Source organism: Chiloscyllium plagiosum, unplaced genomic scaffold (assembly GCF_037043375.1).
Source record: "Chiloscyllium plagiosum isolate Xiang-an unplaced genomic scaffold, Cpla_swu_hap1 HiC_scaffold_29, whole genome shotgun sequence".
Classification (NCBI taxonomy): domain Eukaryota; kingdom Metazoa; phylum Chordata; class Chondrichthyes; order Orectolobiformes; family Hemiscylliidae; genus Chiloscyllium; species Chiloscyllium plagiosum.
The window spans coordinates 21,370,015-21,389,488 of NW_028270167.1; the positions used below are offsets into that span (position 1 = coordinate 21,370,015).

Here is a 19,474-nt window from a genome sequence, read left to right on the forward strand (position 1 = left end):
CTCATTCACAATGTTCTGCCCTGCAGCTGTTCTAAGATATCCTTGACTCTGGCATCAGCTACCTTCCCTCTAGCCCCACCCCCCCTCCCATTTATCTCTCAGCCCCTGGCCCACAAGCTCATTCCTGATGAAGGGCTTATGCCTGAAATGTCAATTCTCCTGCTCCTTGGATGCTGCCTGACCTGCTGTGCTTTTTTCCAGTATCACACGATCGACTCTGGCATCTCCAGTTAACATATCATCCTGGAGCCATATCTATAAATGCTGAAGCATCAATCAATTCCCCTTGGTAATGAATTCCCCCTTCATTATTGACCTTCCATATTTTTCCCTCCCTCCCACAAGCAGCAGGACCACCCTAAATGTCATGGCCTTGGCTCTGGGTGGCCTTCACAGAGGAGCCATCACTCTCACTGTTTTCCAAGCCCACAAAATAGTTTGCCATTGTGATAGATGTGGGGATTCCCTCATCACCTGCCCAATCCTCTTCTTCTGTCTGCTGGTCACTCATTCCCACACTGCCTGCACATCCTTAAGCTGCAGGGTGATCACATCCTGAAATGACTTTCTCAGCCACAAAAATGCTCCGTAATGGCACCCAGCTTACCACTCAAACTCCAAAACCGGGAGTCTTTGCTCCAACCAGAGGCACCTCCTGCAGGTCATCCACACTGCCAGGAGTGTATAGCATTTCCCAAATGGTGCTGGATGTGCAGACCATGGGACTGAGCTCCCTGGTCATATCCTAATTCAATAAAATATGGATCTTTTTTTTAAAGTCCTTGTACCTATTTAATATAGACTCGAAAAAATGTATTATTCTTGGGCACTGTGGATGCATTATGGGTCAAGGATTGGGAGATGCCAAAAAGTTCCCAATTGCTCCTTGGCAGAAGCTGCTGGCATAATATTTCAAGGCCGATGAAACCTTGACGGGCACTGGAATGGGATGGCATCTCATTCATTCCGAGCATTGGTACCACGTCAACAGATGATACAGTCAGGTGATGATGACCTGGACATCCTTAGCCACTGCCTGCACTGATTCTCTGGGAGCTGTGGATAATGACAAGAAAGCCAGTAGATTCATGATCTGATCATTCTCATCTGCCTCCATGAGGGATCTTCACCTACTGGTTCTTTTGCTGTAGGCTGTGATCAGCCACTGGAAGTTGCTGTTCTTGCTGGGTTTAGTGACATGATTGTAACTGATATCTTCTTCAACACTGTCACTGCTTGTTTACGAACACTTGAAGGAACCCTCCAAGTGAGGCTCCATCTCAGATATGCAAGCTGATAGCCTGTTAGGAATGTTGAAAAGAGAAGAGCATTTAAGTAACAGTAGCTCTGATCATGCACCATCATTCACAATGAAGCAACATGCTATGTTAAATTTACTGTATGAGGTGGACATTTCAGAAGCAGACCAATGTCGTACCTTGTTCCGGAGCTGAGTTAATACAACCTTATTCAAATGTATACTGCAGATCCAAAGTGCTAATGCTGTATGGATGGACATATATCCACCATAACAATAGCCCCTTCCAAATGAAAAGCACCTTTGAACATTGTAGACCATGTAATTGCACATTTAGTTCAGTATGAGAATGTGGCAGCCAATAAAGCATTATATTCCAATGTCCACATTTGATTGGTGTTGTAGAAATGAGAAAGCCAGGTGAGATTTTTAGTTTTTCATCTGCATAGCTTGTGCATCTGAGGGTATTAGGGAGCCAATTGATGCAAAATGTATAATGGTCAAAATTGCCTTAAATAATTGTTGTCAAAAGAATTACTTTTAATGGCATCCAATTTGATGGCAGATGGGCAGCACTGCAAACTCAGTGTGTGTGTGTGGTTAATACATTATATACACGCACATCACTATTTGTTGTCCATTGTTCCTCAGCTCTGTGGTGGTTGGCACAGTGGCTCAGTGGTTAGCACTACTACCTCACAGTACTAGGGACCTGGGTTCGATTCCAGTCTTGGGACAATGTGTGGAGTTTGCATGTTCTCCCTGTGTCTGTGTGTGTTTTCTCTGGATGTTCCAGTTCCCTCTGACAGTCCAAAGATCAGGTGAATTGGTAACGTTAGGTGCATCATTCAGAGGGAAATGGGTCTGGTTGGGTTACTCTTCAGAGGGTTGGTGTGGACTTGATGGGCCGAAGGGCCTGTTTCCACACTGTAGGGAAATCTAATCTCCATCAAAAGAGATACTCCAACTTAATCGTTCAAGCTAAAGTCACCCCTCAGTAACATATTGACCACATTTTTCATTACCAGAACTACTCACCGCTTTTTTCCATTCCTTCCTATGTGGCAAATATCCTTTAACATCCAGTTCTGATTCTTGCTCAGCCTGCAACCATGACTTGATAATGTCAATTACATCTATCATTTTACATCTATTTTGGCACCAATACTTTATTGTGATTGTTGTATGCATTCAGATAGTGTACCTTGATTGTGTTTTTTTTTTAAATTGTCGCAAACTTAAACCTTGGCTGCTGAAACACTTTTAACTTTGTAGTTGTCCAGTCCTGTCCCATTCTGAATTAAAAACCTGAAGCCTGATTGTTAAAGAAAACTACAGAAGTACTTCATGTACAACTATCTTTTATTCCTCATACTGATGTCATAAATAAGTTACCATTAAGCCTATGTTAAACATTTTAGAAAAGGGTGTTTAAGAACAATAGTTGGTGTGTAAAAAATATATTTGATCAGTGAATTGGAGAACCCCACCCTATAATGAAACCAATAAATCACGAAGATAGAAATAGCCTTGGAGCAATCACGCCTTAATATTATAAATACTGCACCTTTTGAGGATAGGTTATTGCTGAAACAACAGTTGACACAGCACCTCTTTCGCTGTGTTGGAGAAATCATCGAAAGAAATGGCTTCAGTTCTACCAGTGCTTCTTTTTTGCCTGATTCTTCAATATACACCAACCTACGCTCAAAATCCTTGCATGATTCAGAATGCCATCGCTGGTGGTCCATTTAATCTAAGCGTTAATCCACTGTACTACATGGCAAATACAGAATATAATGGTGAGTTACTGTCAGTTTCAGCAAAGGCAATGCCTTTTCTGTAGGGTCAGACTTAATCTTTAAGTCAAATGTTATTATACATTTTCCTATCTTAAAAATAGAAAATAAAAATGAACTTTGTCTTTTTAACCAATTAATATATTAGTATTTGCTTTCATGTTCTTTAAGTGTAAAAAGGATTTGGGAAAGAAACACATTGTTGATGAGCCGTGATGTCCAAAAGGATCTGATAACTAGCAATGTGCAGATGTAGATGTATGTAGATTAGATGTAGATATATGTAGATTAGACATAAGATGTAAAGATATTTCAGTTTGGTCACAATAATCTGCTTTTTAGTTCTGCATATTCAGAGTTTTACATAACTGTGATGATTTAAACTTGGGGTCTTTCCAATTAATCTAGTACTAATCATCACTTTAAGGAGCATGTTTTATATATCCTTTGGTGATGAATGCTACTTTTAATAATTGACAATAACATTTTACGTAAGGCTTTTGGCATGCCCCATAACATCTTTGCTCATACTGCAGTTTTATGTGGAAGCGGTAGCAAAAAGTCTACAGTTTATAATCTTCTGTGCTTTAGTTACTCAACTGCTCTGCCAATGAAACAGTTTCCTGTATTTAATTTATCAAATCATATCATAATTTTGGTTTTTTTTTACTAACTCTCCACTAAATCTTCTCTGGCACTAAGGGGAACAATACTAGTTTCATTTGTCTGGTCAGCATGTGACTCCAGAACCACGGTTGACTCTTAGGGCAATTAGGGTAGGCCATTAATGCTGGCATAGCCAAATATACTCTAATCCTGTTAATGAGTTTTAAAAAAGGTTTGACTTGACATAGTAGCTAACATTTTCAACTATCAGTAAAATTTCTATCTGCATAAAGAGGTCAGGAAGAAACTTGAATGAAGGGGTTTAATATTCTGAGGTTATTTTGAATTAAAAAGTGAATGATTTATATTTTACCACAAACCTCCTTACACCCTCTAAAAGTTTGGAGTTTGTAAATACAGGTTATGTTAATAATGTTACCCCGCCATTGTGAGAAATCTAAAACCCTTGCATACCAACCTATCATACTTCATAAATTTATTATCATTAAAATAAAATGACTCCTTTACTGGATACACGCATGTTCTAGTGTGATATCAAGTCATATAGATAACAACTGTCCCAAGCTCTATCCAGCTGTGCTAGTCAGGATAGCAAGAAGGCCTGTAGAATGGATTTCAAGACCTCTCTGCTGAGGTCAGGTAAAGTCAGTTTCATTTACGAATGTTCTTTCTATCACCTCAGTAGGAATATTTACTCTTCATATTCAAATGTTTCTGGCAAGGTGTCAAGATGTTATCTGCAAAACTGCATTTCAGACTGCCAGATATACACAGTAGGTCAATTCTGATGAAAGATCAATGACCTTAAACTCTGAAAGAAAGGAGTTTATGCTCTCCACCAATGCTGCCAGCCCTACTGAGTATTTTTCAGTGTTTTTTGTTCTTATTTCGGATTTCTATCATCCAATATGGTTTGGTATTTTTAGATATAATATGGAAAAATTTGAGGAATTGCATTTTGATACAACAAACAGAAATAGGACTTACACAATTAACAATTTTATCCCCCCCCCCCCCCACTATTGTGTGAAATCTGAAATCCTTGCATACTAACCTATTATACTTGGATGGTGTTAGAGAACAGAGGTTTCTTGAGGTTCAGGTACATAATTCATTGAGGTTTGCATCGCAGGAGGACAGGTTGGTTAGGAAGGTATTTAGCACATTTGCCTTCATTACTCAGTCCTTTAGAGTATAACAGTTGGGAAGTCATGTTGAGGTTGTACAAGACATTGGTGAGGCCTCTTCTGGACTATTGTGTCCAGTTCTGGTCACCCAGTTATAGGAAGGATATTATTAAAGTTTCTGAGAAGATTTGTAGCTCGGGTGCTCGTTATTGTGGTTCTGTTTGCCGAGCTGGGAATTTGTGTTGCAGACGTTTCGTCCCCTGTCTAGGTAACATCCTCAGTGCTTGGGAGCCTCCTGTGAAGCACTTCTGTGTTGTTTCCTCCGGCATTTATAGTGGTTTGTCTCTGCCGCTTCCGGTTGTTAGTTCCAGCTGTCCGCTGCAGTGACTGGTATATTGGGTCCAGGTCGATGTGTTTGTTGATAGAATCTGTGGATGAGTGCCATGCCTCTAGGAATTCCCTGGCTGTTCTCTGTTTGGCTTGTCCTATAATAGTAGTGTTGTCCCAGTCAAACTCATGTTGCTTGTCATCTGCATGTGTGGCTACTAAAGATAGTTGGTCATGTCGTTGTGTGGCTAGTTGGTGTTCATTGAGCAAAACCAATGTAGTGTACAAAATCCCATGCAAGGACTGCACAAAACACCACATACGACAAACAGGAAGACAGTTAACGATCCGCATCCATGAACACCAACTAGCCACGAAACGAGATGACTAGCTATCCTTAGTAGCCACACACGCAGATGACAAGCAACATGAGTTCGACTGGGACAACACTACTATTATAGGACAAGCCAAACAGAGAACAGCGAGGGAATTCCCAGAGGCATGGCATTCATCCACATATTCAATCAACAAACACATCGACCTGGACCTAATATACCAGCCACTGCAGTGGACAGATGGAACTGACAACCGGAAGCGGCAGAGACAAACCACTATAAATGCCAGAGGAAACAACACAAGTGCTTCACAGGGGGCTTCCAAGCACTGAGGATGTTACCTAGACAGGGGATGAAACGTCTGCAACACAAATTCCCAGCTCGGCAAACAGAACCATGACAACGAGCACCCGAGCTACAAATCTTCTCACAAACTTTAATAATAAGACCATAAGACCATAAGACCATAAGACATAGGAGCGGAAGTAAGGCTATTCGGCCCATCGAGTCCACTCCACCATTCCATCATGGCTGATGGGCATTTCAACTCCACTTACCCGCATTCTCTCCGTAGCCCTTAATTCCTTGTGACATCAAGAATCTATCAAATTCTGCCTTGAAGACATTTAGCGTCCCAGCCTCCTCTGCACTCTGTGGCAATGAATTCCACAGGCCCACCACTCTCTGGCTGAAGAAATGTCTCCGCATTTCTGTTCTGAATTTACCCCCTCTAATTCTAAGGCTGTGTCCACGGGTCCTAGTCTCCTCGCCTAACGGAAACAATTTCCTAGCGTCCACCCTCTCCAAGCCACGTATTATCTTGTAAGTTTCTATTAGATCTCCCCTTAATCTTCTAAACTCCAATGAATACAATCCCAGGATCCTCAGCCGTTCCTCATATGTTAGACCTACCATTCCAGGGATCATCCGTGTGAATCTCCGTTGGACACGCTCCAGTGCCAGTATGTCCTTCCTGAGGTGTGGGGACCAAAACTGGACACTGTTCTCCAAATGGGGCCTAACCAGAGCTTTATAAAGTCTCAGTAGCACAACGGTGCTTTTATATTCCAACCCTCTTGAGATAATTGACAACATTGCATTCGCTTTCTTAATCACGGACTCAACCTGCACGTTTACCTTTAGAGAATCCTCAACTAGCACTCCCAGATCCCTCTGTACTTTGGCTTTACGAATTTTCTCACCGTTTAGAAAGTAATCCATGCTTCTATTCTTTTTTCCAAAGTGCAAGACCTCGCATTTGCTCACATTGAATTCCATCAGCCATTTCCTGGACCACTCCTCCAAACTGTCTAGATCCTTCTGCAGCCTCCCCACTTCCTCAGTACTACCTGCCTGTCCACCTAACTTTGTATCATCGGCAAACGTCGCTCGAATGCCCCCAGTCCCTTCATCCAGATCATTAACATATAGTGTGAACAGCTGCGGTCCCAACACTGAACCCTGTGGGACACCGCTTGTCAACGGCTGCCATTCCGAAAAAGAACCTTTTATCCCAACTCTCTGCCTTCTGTCAGACAGCCAATCCTCAATCCATACCAGTAGCTCACCTTGAACACCATGGGCCCTCACCTTGCTCAGTAGCCTCCTGTGTGGCACCTTATCAAAGGCCTTTTGGAAGTCTAGGTAGACCACATCCACTGGGTTTCCCCAGTCTAACCTACTTGTCACCTCTTCAAAGAACTCCAACAGGTTTGTCAGGCACGACCTCCCCTTACTAAATCCATGTTGACTTGTTCTAATCCGACCCTGCTCTTCCTAGAATTTAGAAACCTCATCCTTAATGATGGATTCTAGAATTTTACCAACAACCGAGGTTAGACTAATTGGCCTCTAATTTTCCATCTTTTGCCTTGATCCTTTCTTGAACAAGGGGGTTACAACAGCGATCTTCCAATCATCCGGGACTTTCCCTGACTCCAGTGACCTTTGAAAGACCTCAACCAACGCCTCCGCTCTTTCCTCAGCCACCTCCCTCAGAACTCTAAATATCCTTGCTATAATATCCTTCCTATAACTGGGCGACCAGAACTATTATAGAACAAGCCAAACAGAGAACAGCCAGGTAATTCCTAGAGGCATGGCACTCATCCATAGATTCTAAGGTGTTTTTCTAAGGAAAAACTTCTTTAGCCAGAGAGTGGTAAATCTGTGGAATTCATTGCCACAGAAGGCTGTGGAGAGCCGGCCATTGACTATATTTAAAACAGAAATAGATAAATTCTTGATTGCCAAGGGGATCAAAGTTATGGGGAGAAAGCGGGAAAATGGGGTTGAAAAATCCAGGAGCCATGATTTAATGGCAGAGCAGACTCGATGGGCCAAATGGCCTAATTTCTGCTCCTATGTCTTCTGGTCTTATTTAAAAAACACATGAGAACTTTTTTTTTACAGAAGGTGTCATGTGTGGAATGAACTTCCAGAGGATGTGGGCACAATTAAATCATATAAAAGAAACTTAGATATGTACATGAGACACATGGGCTAGGAGGAGGCAGGTGGGACTAGTTTAGTTTGGAATTATGTTTGGCATGAACTGGTTGGTCTGAAGGGCCTGTTTCCATGCTGTATTATTCTATGATAGATTTCTGATTAGCAGTCGTATACAGTATTACACGATTAGGTTGGCAATCAACCATGATCATATTGAATTGAAGATCAGGCTCAATGGCAGGGCTAAATATCCTGTTCCTACCTTCCAATGATCTTCCTTATACCTCTAAGTTGCAAGATGAGCTTAGCACATTTGACTAACAAAAGAAACATTAGAATTAGCTGTTATTTTAACTATAATGCTATGTTTGTGATTGCCAGGATATCAAAATATAACATCAGTGTTGCTATTTTATCCCCAGTTACCATTTTAGGAATTAATTCTGAGGTTGAAGTGGCTCTGTCAGCCTTGAAGAACAATATCAGCTTTGGTTATTGGAAGAACAATTCTTCACGTTGCTCGGGTATTTTTGCGAATCGGACTTCATCAAATGATATCTGGATTTCACCCACAGACATGTCAGCTAATGTGACAATTAGGTATGTTTTATATGCTAAAAAGCATTTTACTTTTCATCTAATGCCCATTAAGTAGTGAACATCTGTGTCACAGGAATATCATATGCATCCTACACAATGTACTTTATAATTGTACAAAGGATATAAACTATTTTACAAAGTTGCCATACCTGTGAAAGGTATTAGACAAATTCATTTATTACTACTTCTATCATCTTAACTACTACCTATCCGACAGTGGTAAAAACGAGGACTGCAGATGTTGGAAACCCGAGTCTGGATTAGAGTGGTGCTGGAAAAGCACAGCAGGTCAGGCAGCATTTCTGCTCCTTGGATGCTGCCTGACCTGCTGTGCTTTTCCAGCACCATTCTAATCCCTACCTGACGATGGTCAAGTTACCCATCACTAGTCACTGAGTAGGTAACTTGAAAAATATACCAAATGTGGAGGAACCACTCTCCAGTGTAATTTCGAATTGTCAGATGAATTAAAAAAAGTGGGGTGGTAAAAATCAAAGCTTTACCCTTCTCAGTGCTTATTCAAATTAACAAGCAGCAAGTTACAAAAAAAAAACAGTCAGAGCAGCTATCCTCATTACATGGCTTCCAAGTAATTGAATAATTCCTTCTCTCAAGTGGTGCATAAGCACCATAGTTCAAAACATGTAGGAAGGGGCTAATCATTAAAACCAGAATCACAGGAAGAGAACAAAAATACATCTACAGTTACCTTTGTGAGCCCACTTCAGGTCACATCATGGTTTCATTTCAACTTAGACTCCTCACATAAAATTGCACAAGTCCAGATATTTTCACCTTCTTAAGAATATTTGAAAATGTTGCGTATAAATAAGGAATGAAGCAGAAAATGCATTGATATCAAACTTGGTAATTTAAAGTTAGTTCTCAGCATTGTTTGAAAATTTAAATTATGAATTGTGACATTCAGTAGCAATTATTAACCACTAGAAATAGTGACTTTATACACTTTTTGCTATTCTCAAGTATCCATGTACTTGAGTGCATGTGACAATAAAAACCTAATTCTAATTCTAACTTCCTTTTTTTCTATTTGGTTTCAGGGCCTATATCAAGACAGTGAACAAAACATATCTCCTAACCAAAATGATCAGCACAAGTAGGTTTTGTCTTCAAATATTGTTAATAATGATAGATTAGTGGATAGATTTACCATTGCATTTTTATAAGTTTTCTTTCTATAATTGATATCATGCAAAAGCCCATTTCCTATGCCTACCTGTCTACTTCCTATAATTTTGGCCGTAAACTGAATCCTTAATTATTCCCACAAAGTTTAAGGTCCTGGCATAAAATTACTCTTTTCCTCAGGTGCAATTTGTGTAAACATCAGATTGTTGTGTCTCATAAATGGTATTGAATTTAGAAATCTTGAGCTATGCTGTGCTGAAATATTGTGGCATATGGCTCATACCTTGAGTTCCTTATCTCAGTCATTCATTACACAATGCAATAACCAGAAGGAATATCAGCTCATGTACAATAACATATCTCTTTGTCCCTCTTGGGTTGTAGTGAGCAAAGAGCAAGTTGTCTATTTTCTCTTTATATCTGAAATATTAGACAATCATAGGCATGCAAGTACCCCAAGAAATTCACTGTCTTAGCACTCTATCACCAAATGTAACTTGTCAGTGTGTGGTATACGTGTTCAAAGATCTTTCATACTCCTGAGATTATTCAGGATAAGAGGTCGCCCCTCAAAGTGACTGTAACATCATTCCAGATGCACATGGACCATTCTCAGCAAATATTTCAAGGAATTGGTACATATAACATGTTTATTTATATTCATATATATTTTGGAACTTCCATGCTTTTCTTCCATTTAAAGGTTCATCCTTCGTTTCTACTCCCTCTTTTTCTGTAGCCTCCCCACAACCCTTCTTCAAAACCCTCAGTAAAGATTGGGTCATTGAATTCGCCCAAGATAGATGTTTGATAGTCAGTGGTTATAGTGGGCATACAGGACAGTGGAGTTAATCACAACCAGATCCGTAATAATTCATTCCTGATGAAGGGCTTTTGCCCGAAACGTTGATTCTCCTGCTCCTCGGATACTGCCTGACCTGCTGTGCTTTTCCAGCACCACACTCTCAATCTAGATCAGCAGTAATCTTACTGAAGTTCTTTTAAGCCACTTAAACATCAACTAAATCAAATTAAATCACATGAATTAAAAGATCCCAGACCCTTAAAGTAAAAATCAAACGTTCAAAATTAAAATTAACAAAACTCAACCAGCAGCTCAGTTGCAAAATTAATGAGGTAAAATGCAGAAGATTGCATGGAAAAATTCACTCCAGGGCATCATGGATTTAAAAGTCAATCACCATCACACTTTACCTGAAAATGGGAAAATTCATATTCAGCCTGAGGTGTTCAGGGTCCATGCCTCAAACAGAGTTTAGCCTGTCATGTATTCAAGTAAGAGCTGTATCACAGGCTGTCTGACACAAGGTTAGCTACATTCAGGAAAAACAGGGCTTCATATGGCCAAAAAGGTATTCCATAAGTGTTTAACTGTGGGCTACAAATAACAATAAGTACTTCAAATACAGTTACCTGAATGTGAAACCACCAGAGGAGAAGGGTAACCCTCTCAATTCCATAATCAAACTTTTCAGTCTGATGACTGATACCACTCTACATCAAAAGCAATGCTCTGAAACTCCACAAACATTGACATTACTGTCTCCAATTGCCAGCTTCAACATTCATCCTTCTGGTCAACACAATCTCATTCCCATCCTCACAAACAGCCTTTTCCCAGCCTTCCCCAATCCTCTTTACCACTGCTTCCTGTTTACACCTTTTCCTTGCCTCAAGGCCTACCCAAGGACCAGGCCTTCTATATGGAGATTTCTCTTGCGAGCATCCAATTTGTGTCGCATCTCCATGGCAATAAGGTCCATGTTGTCATGTTACTTGCTGTACCATTTGTTGGGGTGAAGCTGTGGTCAGAATCCAATCTTATGCGCACCTCAGGCTTATCTAATCACACATCAAACAGCCCCTGTTATAGTAGTAAATTTGCTCTGAGTCCGGAACCCTGGATTCAAGCTCCAGATTTGTGTAATAAGATCTCTGAACAGGTTGAGTAAAAAATACCTGCACAGCAAGATACTAAATGGAATGTCAATTATACCACCCCTGGCAGTGAGGACACTTATCAGGCAGTGGCAGTATCCTCACCTTTGAGCTAAGGGCCCAGGTTTGAGTCCAACCTGCCACCAGAGAATGGGTTAATTTAAAGGAAAACCTGCCTGAGGGCCCTTCTGGTGCAGTGGTGGTGACCCTACCTGCAAGCCAGAAGACCTGCATTCAAATCTCACCTGCTCCAGAGATTTCTCTTAACAGACTGATTCAGAAGTTCTTTTAAAAAGCTTGGCTCTTGTGGCACTGTGGTGTTGTTCTCTGGACCAGGAGGCCTAGGTTCAAGTCCCACCTACTCCAGTTGTATCTCATAACATACCTGAACATTTTGATTAAAAGTAACTGCATATCCACCTTCTGCAAAGATTTAATTCCATTGTCAGTGAGAGAATCTGAGGATCTCCCCAGCAATCATGTCCCCCAGCTATCTCAAATGTTATGCAATCTATATGTTTATTCTGTGCATCTTGTGATGCTAGCCACCAAGTTAATAAAATGTTTACTGAACCATTAATGATGTTTTCCTTCAGAGATCTGATAATGATTCAAAGTTTTAGTCAAGATATCCCTGAAAGTATGTCAATGTTTACATGGAATATTTGGGGATTTGTTGATACATCAAAGGAAAGGTCTCAAATATAAGCATTTAAAAGCTAATGATGTGCATAATCCTGATATATAGCTGTTGAGTGACAACACAGAATTTTGAAGAACTATTTCTGATAAACAATATCATATCTATAGAAACACTTATAGAGTCATAGAGTCATAGTGATGTACAGCACAGAAACAGACCCTTCGGTCCAACTCCTCCATGCCGACCAGATATCCTAATCTAATCTAATCCCATTTGCCAGCACTTGGCCCATATCCCTCTAAACGCTTCCTATTCATACGCCCAACTAAATGTTTTTTAAATGTTGTAATTGTACCATTCTCCACCACTTCCTCTGGCAGCTCAATTTCATACACACACCACCCTCTGCTTTAAAAAAGATGTCCCTTAGATCCCTTTTAAATTTTCCCCTCACCCTAAACCAATGCCTTCTAGTTCTAGACTCTCCCACTCCAGAGAAAAGACCTTTTATCTATTTCCCCGATATTGCTGTAATACACAGAAATGTCTTCAGTGCATTGGAATTGAGGAACTCATTATTGAATAAATAATGTCAGTCATATATTTCATCATTTTTGGATTCACAGCTTTAATTTAAATGTAAAATTTACACAAATTTTATAATCGTGTTTTGCCAAGAAACTTCTGACTTGAAAGACTGAGAAGTGAGAATTGCTCTTCTGCACTATGATTTCCACTTTGTAAAGTTAGAAGTATAATTAAAGATTAACAGGAGTTAATATTTATGTGTAGAATTGGAATCTATAACTTTGAATACTAAGAAAATGTATGTATTATTAATTATAGTGATAATATTTACAAAATGCAATTGGATTTGTACAGATTCTAGTTCTGGAGCTGGGACCACTGCTTCATCCAGTACCAGTAGCAACATGACCACAGCTTCACCCCCAACCAATGAAACAGCTAGCAACGTGACCACTGCTTCAACCTCAACCAATGGAACAGCTAGCAACATGACCACAGCTTCAACCCCAACCAATGGAACAGCGAATAACATGACCACAGCTTCAAACCCATCCAATGGAACAGCTAGCAACATGACCACAGCTTCAACCCCAACCAATGGAACAGCAAGTAGCATGACCACAGCTTCAACTCCAACCAATGAAACAGCTGGCAACATGACCACAGCTTCAAACCCAACCAATGGAGCAGCTAGCAACATGACCACAGCTTCACCCAAAGTCAATGCAACAGCTGACAACATGACCACTGCTTCACCCAGAACCATTGTGACCACCAGTGCGAAGATGAACAATACCACAAATTCTCCTATCAGCAAGATGACTGTGAAAACCACTACTCCTTCCAGTACCAGAACAACCATCATGCAGATGAATGTCACCACATCGTCAAGCACCATGTCAGATACTACTACCACAGGAAATGCTATGAGCACCATCAAAACTTCAGGTGGATTCACCATTACTTTGATGTTCTTAATATTTATAGGCATTGGGCACACACTTTTGTAATAAAATTAATGTCATATCTGTTGGAATGTTCACCTGTACTTACCTACAGACATAACTATCCTAACAATTTCTGAGATTTTGCACAGTAACAGTTCCTGATGTTATACAGTGGTGATCTTAGAACTGTCATTTGGAAGCACCTGATGTTTTTTACTTACTTTAATACACAGTTAGGCTCAATTGATAAATGTTAAACTCTGCTTCGCCCTATTATAAATTACAGTTAATACTATTTTCCTAAACTAACTGGCATGATGAAGCATGAAACATTTTGTTGCACTTCTGATCAGAATTTATAAATGAAAATATTTGCTTTGCATTTATTAATTCAGAAGTTCAGCCAACTCCCTCAATGTGAGACTGCATGAAGGTCGCAACTGTTTTGTTTCATGTAATTTTTATGGCTGTTTGCTGCCTTGTATTTTTTGACATTATTAAATTGTATATGGGATGTACAAGATACTTGCACTGTAGCAACACTTCCAATATATTGAAAACATTTTGGTCAGCTGTTGAATTATTAACTCTATGACTTGTCTTTGATGATGAGTCTCACTTAATCAGACAGCATGTTAGATGATCAGTTGGTGATAGAAACCAATATTCAGTCTCTGCTAAACAGTGAAGGCAGACAATGAGCTCAGAGGAAGCCTGAAAATTCTACTTTACAAAATGGAAAGATTCTACTTTACAAAATAATTGCGATTGATTTGTTTCACTTAGGTTTCTTTGAATTCCTGTTCCATCCTGACTAATAGGTTGAAGATCAAATTGTTTGTAATTTTAAAAAATTATCTTTGAATTCAATGTATCATTAATTACTGGTATCTTCTTATTGGTTGGATGCAATGCATCATGGGTAAAACAGTTTCTATGGGATGTCATTATAAGTTACAATTCTGATTCTTTAACAATCCGTTTATTTGAGCCTTAAGTGCCACTAATATATTTACATTTTATTTGATGCAGTTTATAAGAGGTAATCCTTTAAAATAATCTTACATTCTCAATTAATAAGTATTACCATGACACATGGTCCATTCAGACTTCAAAATTCAGACACTACAATAGGCATCGTAAATATATCACCAACTATTGATCTATTTTCTCAGTTTTCAATCTTTTTCAATTTTCAGTTCTCATTTGTTACTTGGATTAGTTATCTTATGATATATTAATTGTTATCTTTATATTTCTTGTGCATTTGACTGAATAAGATATTGCACAGCTCTAAATATTCCAAAAGCATTGATATATTTGATGTTTTATCCATGTTATGAAGATTTGCAATATCTGATATCTTGCAATTGCACTTTAAAAGATAAATACCTACCAACTTATTTTAGCTTCCTCTCTCTTTAATTGAAATAATTGTCAACTTTTTTGTGAACTAGCAGCGAGATTACTGGTATGCCTCACATATCTACTTGAGTAATACATTAAACTATGTAAGGTTTATTGACCTGAATCTTAACGTGTTGCAGCATGTGGCTAGAGTGTTGCTGGAGTGTTCAAATTGACTGGGGAAGTTGGTTCAAACACATTGGCTTCTGCATTTTGTCTGAGTGCATTGTGACAGCCAGTGTGCCATTCACCATATATTAATTTGTGGGCGGCACGGTGGCACAGTGGTTAGCATTGCTGCCTCACAGCACCAGAGACCCGGGTTCAATTCCCGCCTCAGGCGACTGACTGTGTGGAGTTTGCACGTTCTCCCCGTGTCTGCGTGGGTTTCCTCTGGGTGCTCCGGTTTCCTCCCACAGTCCAAAAGATGTGCAGGTCAGGTGAATTGGCCATGCTAAATTGCCCATAGTGTTAGGTAAGGGATAAATGTAGGGGTATGGGTGGGTTACGCTTCGGCGGGTCGGTGTGGACTTGTTGGGCCGAAGGGCCTGTTTCCACACTGTAATGTAATCTAAAATCTAAAAATCTAATTGTTCAAATAGAGCGATATTTTAAGTGTATTTTATAACTGAATAAGAAATCCATAGATTACTGGGTTTCTGCAAATCATCAGTGCAAACAAGGCAGGTACAGAGCAGTAATGAGGGGTCTTAAACAGCTTCAAGGGAATATACCACTTAATATTTAGTAGTACCATTGATTTCCTATCTGCTTGGAGGACTGGGTTTATTTACAGCACTTTCACTAAGAGCTTACATTTTGGAGCTGAAATGTTTGATCTCTAGCATCGCTCTGATGCAGATCTAGCTTCCTTACATTGGACTCCAAATGAGGACAAGATGACCAGGAAAATCACCAACAACAGCTGCAGCCTGCTGACCACTGATCTGTAGCTGCGCAGAAGAGAAGCCACGTTTCAGGATGAATGATGACTCTTAATGAGTCCCAGTACATACCATTACATGAAGAGATGGCATGTCACATGATCCTGCTCTTCCATGCAGCCTCATGTCAAGCTCATGCCACAGTCAGATATTTCTTTATTAAAATTAATCTTCCCCTTATGTCCACAGACATGATTGAATAGTAGAAGGTGTTCAAAATATCAGGCAACAATACTAGCATTTACATAACAGCAACCATCAGAAACACCTTACAGCCAAGGAAGTACATTTGAAGTCTAGTCAATATGGTAATTTAGGAAACAAGATAGCCTGTTTTACACATGGCAAGCTTCCAAAAACAGCAATGTGAGAATGACCAGATCTGTATGTTTTGCATTAATAGTATGACTGTGGGTTGCTTGTCATCATTAGAAAAATGCTCACAACCATGTTGTTTTTATAAAAGGCACAATTAAATTTTATTGCTGCCATTATCTGGAAAGTGAAAAGGTTAAAGATAGAGTCATGCAGAGGTACAACCCATCCATGCTGACCAGATATATGAAGTTAATCTGGTCCCACTTGCCAGCACTATAGCCCATATCCTTTTAAACCCTACCTATTCATATACCCAGCCAGATGTTTTTTAAATGTTGCATCCAGCCTCCACCTGGCAGCCCATCCCATACACACACCACCCTCTGTGTGAAAATGTTGTCCCTTAGGTCCTTTTTAAATCTTTCCCCCTCATCTTAAACCTGTGCCGTCTACTTTTGGACTCCCCCACCCCAGGGAAAAGACTTTGTCTATTTACCTTATCCATGCCCCTCATGATTTTATAAACACCTAAAAAGTCACCCCTCAGCCTCCAGCGCTCCAAGGAAAATAGCCCCCGTCTATCCTGCCGTGCCCTATAGCTCAAACCCTCCAACCCAGGCAACATTCTTGTAAATCTTTTCAAAACCCTTTCAAGTTTCATAACATTCTTCCGATAGGAGGGCGACCAGAATTGCATGCAGTAAATTCTAAAAGTAGCCTGACCAATGTTCTGTACAGCCGCAATATGATCTTTCAACTCCTACTCTCAATGCACTGACCAATAAAGGCAAACATGCTAAACACATTCTTCACTATCCTATCCACCTGTGACTCAACCTTCAAGGCACTATTAGCCTGTAAACTAGAATCATAGAATTCCAACAGTCTGGAAGCAGGCCATTCGGCCCATCACGTCCACACTGAGCCTCCAAAGAGCATCCCACCCAGACCTGCCTCAACCCTGTAACCCTGCATTTACTGTGGCTAACCCACCTAGTCTGCGCATCCCTGGACACTATGGGACAATTTAGCATGCTCAGCCTACCTAGCCTGCACATCTTTGGACTATGGGAGGAATTAGATTAGATTAGATTACATTACATTACATTACAGTGTGGAAATAGGCCTTTCGGCCCAACAAGTCCACACCGACCCGCCGAAGCGCAACCCACCCATACCCCTACATTTACCCATTACCTAACACTACAGGCAATTTAACATGGTCAATTCACCTGACCTGCACATCTTTGGATTGTGGGAGGAAACCGGAGCACCCGGAGGAAACCCACGCAGACACGGGGAGAATGTGCAAACTCCACACAGTCAGTCGCCTGAGGCGGGAATTGAACCCGGGTCTCAGGCGCTGTGAGGCAGCAGTGCTAACCACTGTGCCACCGTGCCACCCACAAAATGCGGAATGGAATGCGGAACATCCAGAGAACACTCATGCAGCCACATGGAGAATGTGGAAACTCCACACAGATAGTTGCCTTAGAGTGGAATTGAACCCACTGTGAGCCCACAGTGCTAAAAGCTGAGCTGTGCTGCCCTTCTCAGGTCTCTTTGTTCTACAACACTCCCCAAGACTTTGCCATTAAGTGTGTAAGTTCAGCCATAACTTACAGTGAGGAAGGATGTGGCAGGTTACAGCAGGATATAGAGAAGCTGCAGAGCTGGGCAGAAAGGTGGCAAATGGAATTCAATGTAGCTAAATGTGAGGTGATTCACTTTGGGAAGAATAACAAAAAGATGGGGTACTGGGCTAATGGTCGGATACTTGGTAGTGTGGATGAGCAGAGGGATCTTGGTGTCCATGTACACAGATCTCTGAAAGTTGCCACCCAGGTAAATAGTGCGGTGAGGAAGGCATATGGCGTACTGGCTTTTATTGGTAGAGGAATTGAGTTCCGGAGTCCTGAGGTCATGATGCAGTTGTATAAAACTCTGGTGCGGCCGCATCTGGAATATTGTGTGCAGTTTTGGTCGCCATACTATAGGAAGGATGTGGAGGCACTTGAACGGGTGCAGAGGAGGTTTACCAGGATGTTGCCTGGTATGGAAGGAAGATCGTATGAGGATAGACTGAGACACTTGGAGCTGTTTTCATTAGAGAAAAGAAGGTTTAGGGGTGACTTGATTGAGGTGTACAAGATGATTAGGGGGTTAGATAGGGTTGACAGTGTGAACCTTTTCCCGCGTATGGAGTCGGGTATTACAAGGGGGCATAGCTTTAAATTAAGGGGGGGTAGATATAGGACTGAAGTTAGGGGTAGGTTCTTCACTCAGCGAGTCGTAAGTTCATGGAATGCCCTGCCAGCAGCAGTGGTGGACTCTCCCTCTTTATGGGCATTTAAGCGGGCATTGGATAGGTATATGGAGGATAGTGGGTTAGTATAGGTTAGGTGGGCTTGGATCGGCGCAACATCGAGGGCCAAAGGGCCTGTACTGCGCTGTATTCTTCTATGTTCTCTGTTCTATGTTCTATAATTTGCCTTTCCAAAATGCAGCTCCTCACATTTACCTAAATTAAACCCCATCTGCCATTCCTCAGCCCAATGGCCCATCTGATCAAGGTCCTGATGTACTCTGAGGTAATCTTCTTCACTGTCCACTACATCTCCAATTTTAGTGTCATCTGTAAACTTACTAACTATACCTCCAATGTCCGCATTCAAATAATTTATATCAATGACAAAAAGAAGTGGACTGAGCACCTATCTTTGGGGCACACCACTGGTCACAGGCCTCCGCCACCACCCTCTGTCTTCTACCTGTATTTAAGAAGGGAGTGAGGCAGAAAACAGGAAGCAATAGGCCAGTTAGCTTCATGTTTGTAACAAACAAAAACAGAAATTGCTGGAGAAACACTCAGCAGGTCTGACAGCATCTGTGGAGAAAAAGCAGAGTTTTGAGTTCAGTGAAGTCTCTGAAGAAGGATCACTGGACTAGAAATGTTCACTCTGATTTCTCTCCACTGCTGAGTTCCTCCAACTTTTTCTGTTTTTCTTTTTGTTTTCAGATCTCTAGAATCTGTAGTTCCTTGTTTTAATTTTGC

General features: G+C 40.8%; 1 protein-coding gene across 1 annotated transcript; it reads left to right on the forward strand.

The window, feature by feature from the left end:
* The first annotated feature begins 2,843 nt into the window (after positions 1-2,843).
* LOC122540677 (uncharacterized) lies at positions 2,844-15,153 on the forward strand. Its single transcript, XM_043676744.2, has 4 exons — positions 2,844-3,060; positions 8,347-8,524; positions 9,586-9,641; positions 13,158-15,153. The coding sequence occupies exons 1-4, from the start codon at positions 2,904-2,906 to the stop codon at positions 13,811-13,813; spliced, it is 1,047 nt and encodes a 348-aa protein (XP_043532679.1). The 5' UTR covers positions 2,844-2,903; the 3' UTR covers positions 13,814-15,153.
* The last annotated feature ends 4,321 nt before the right edge of the window (positions 15,154-19,474 follow it).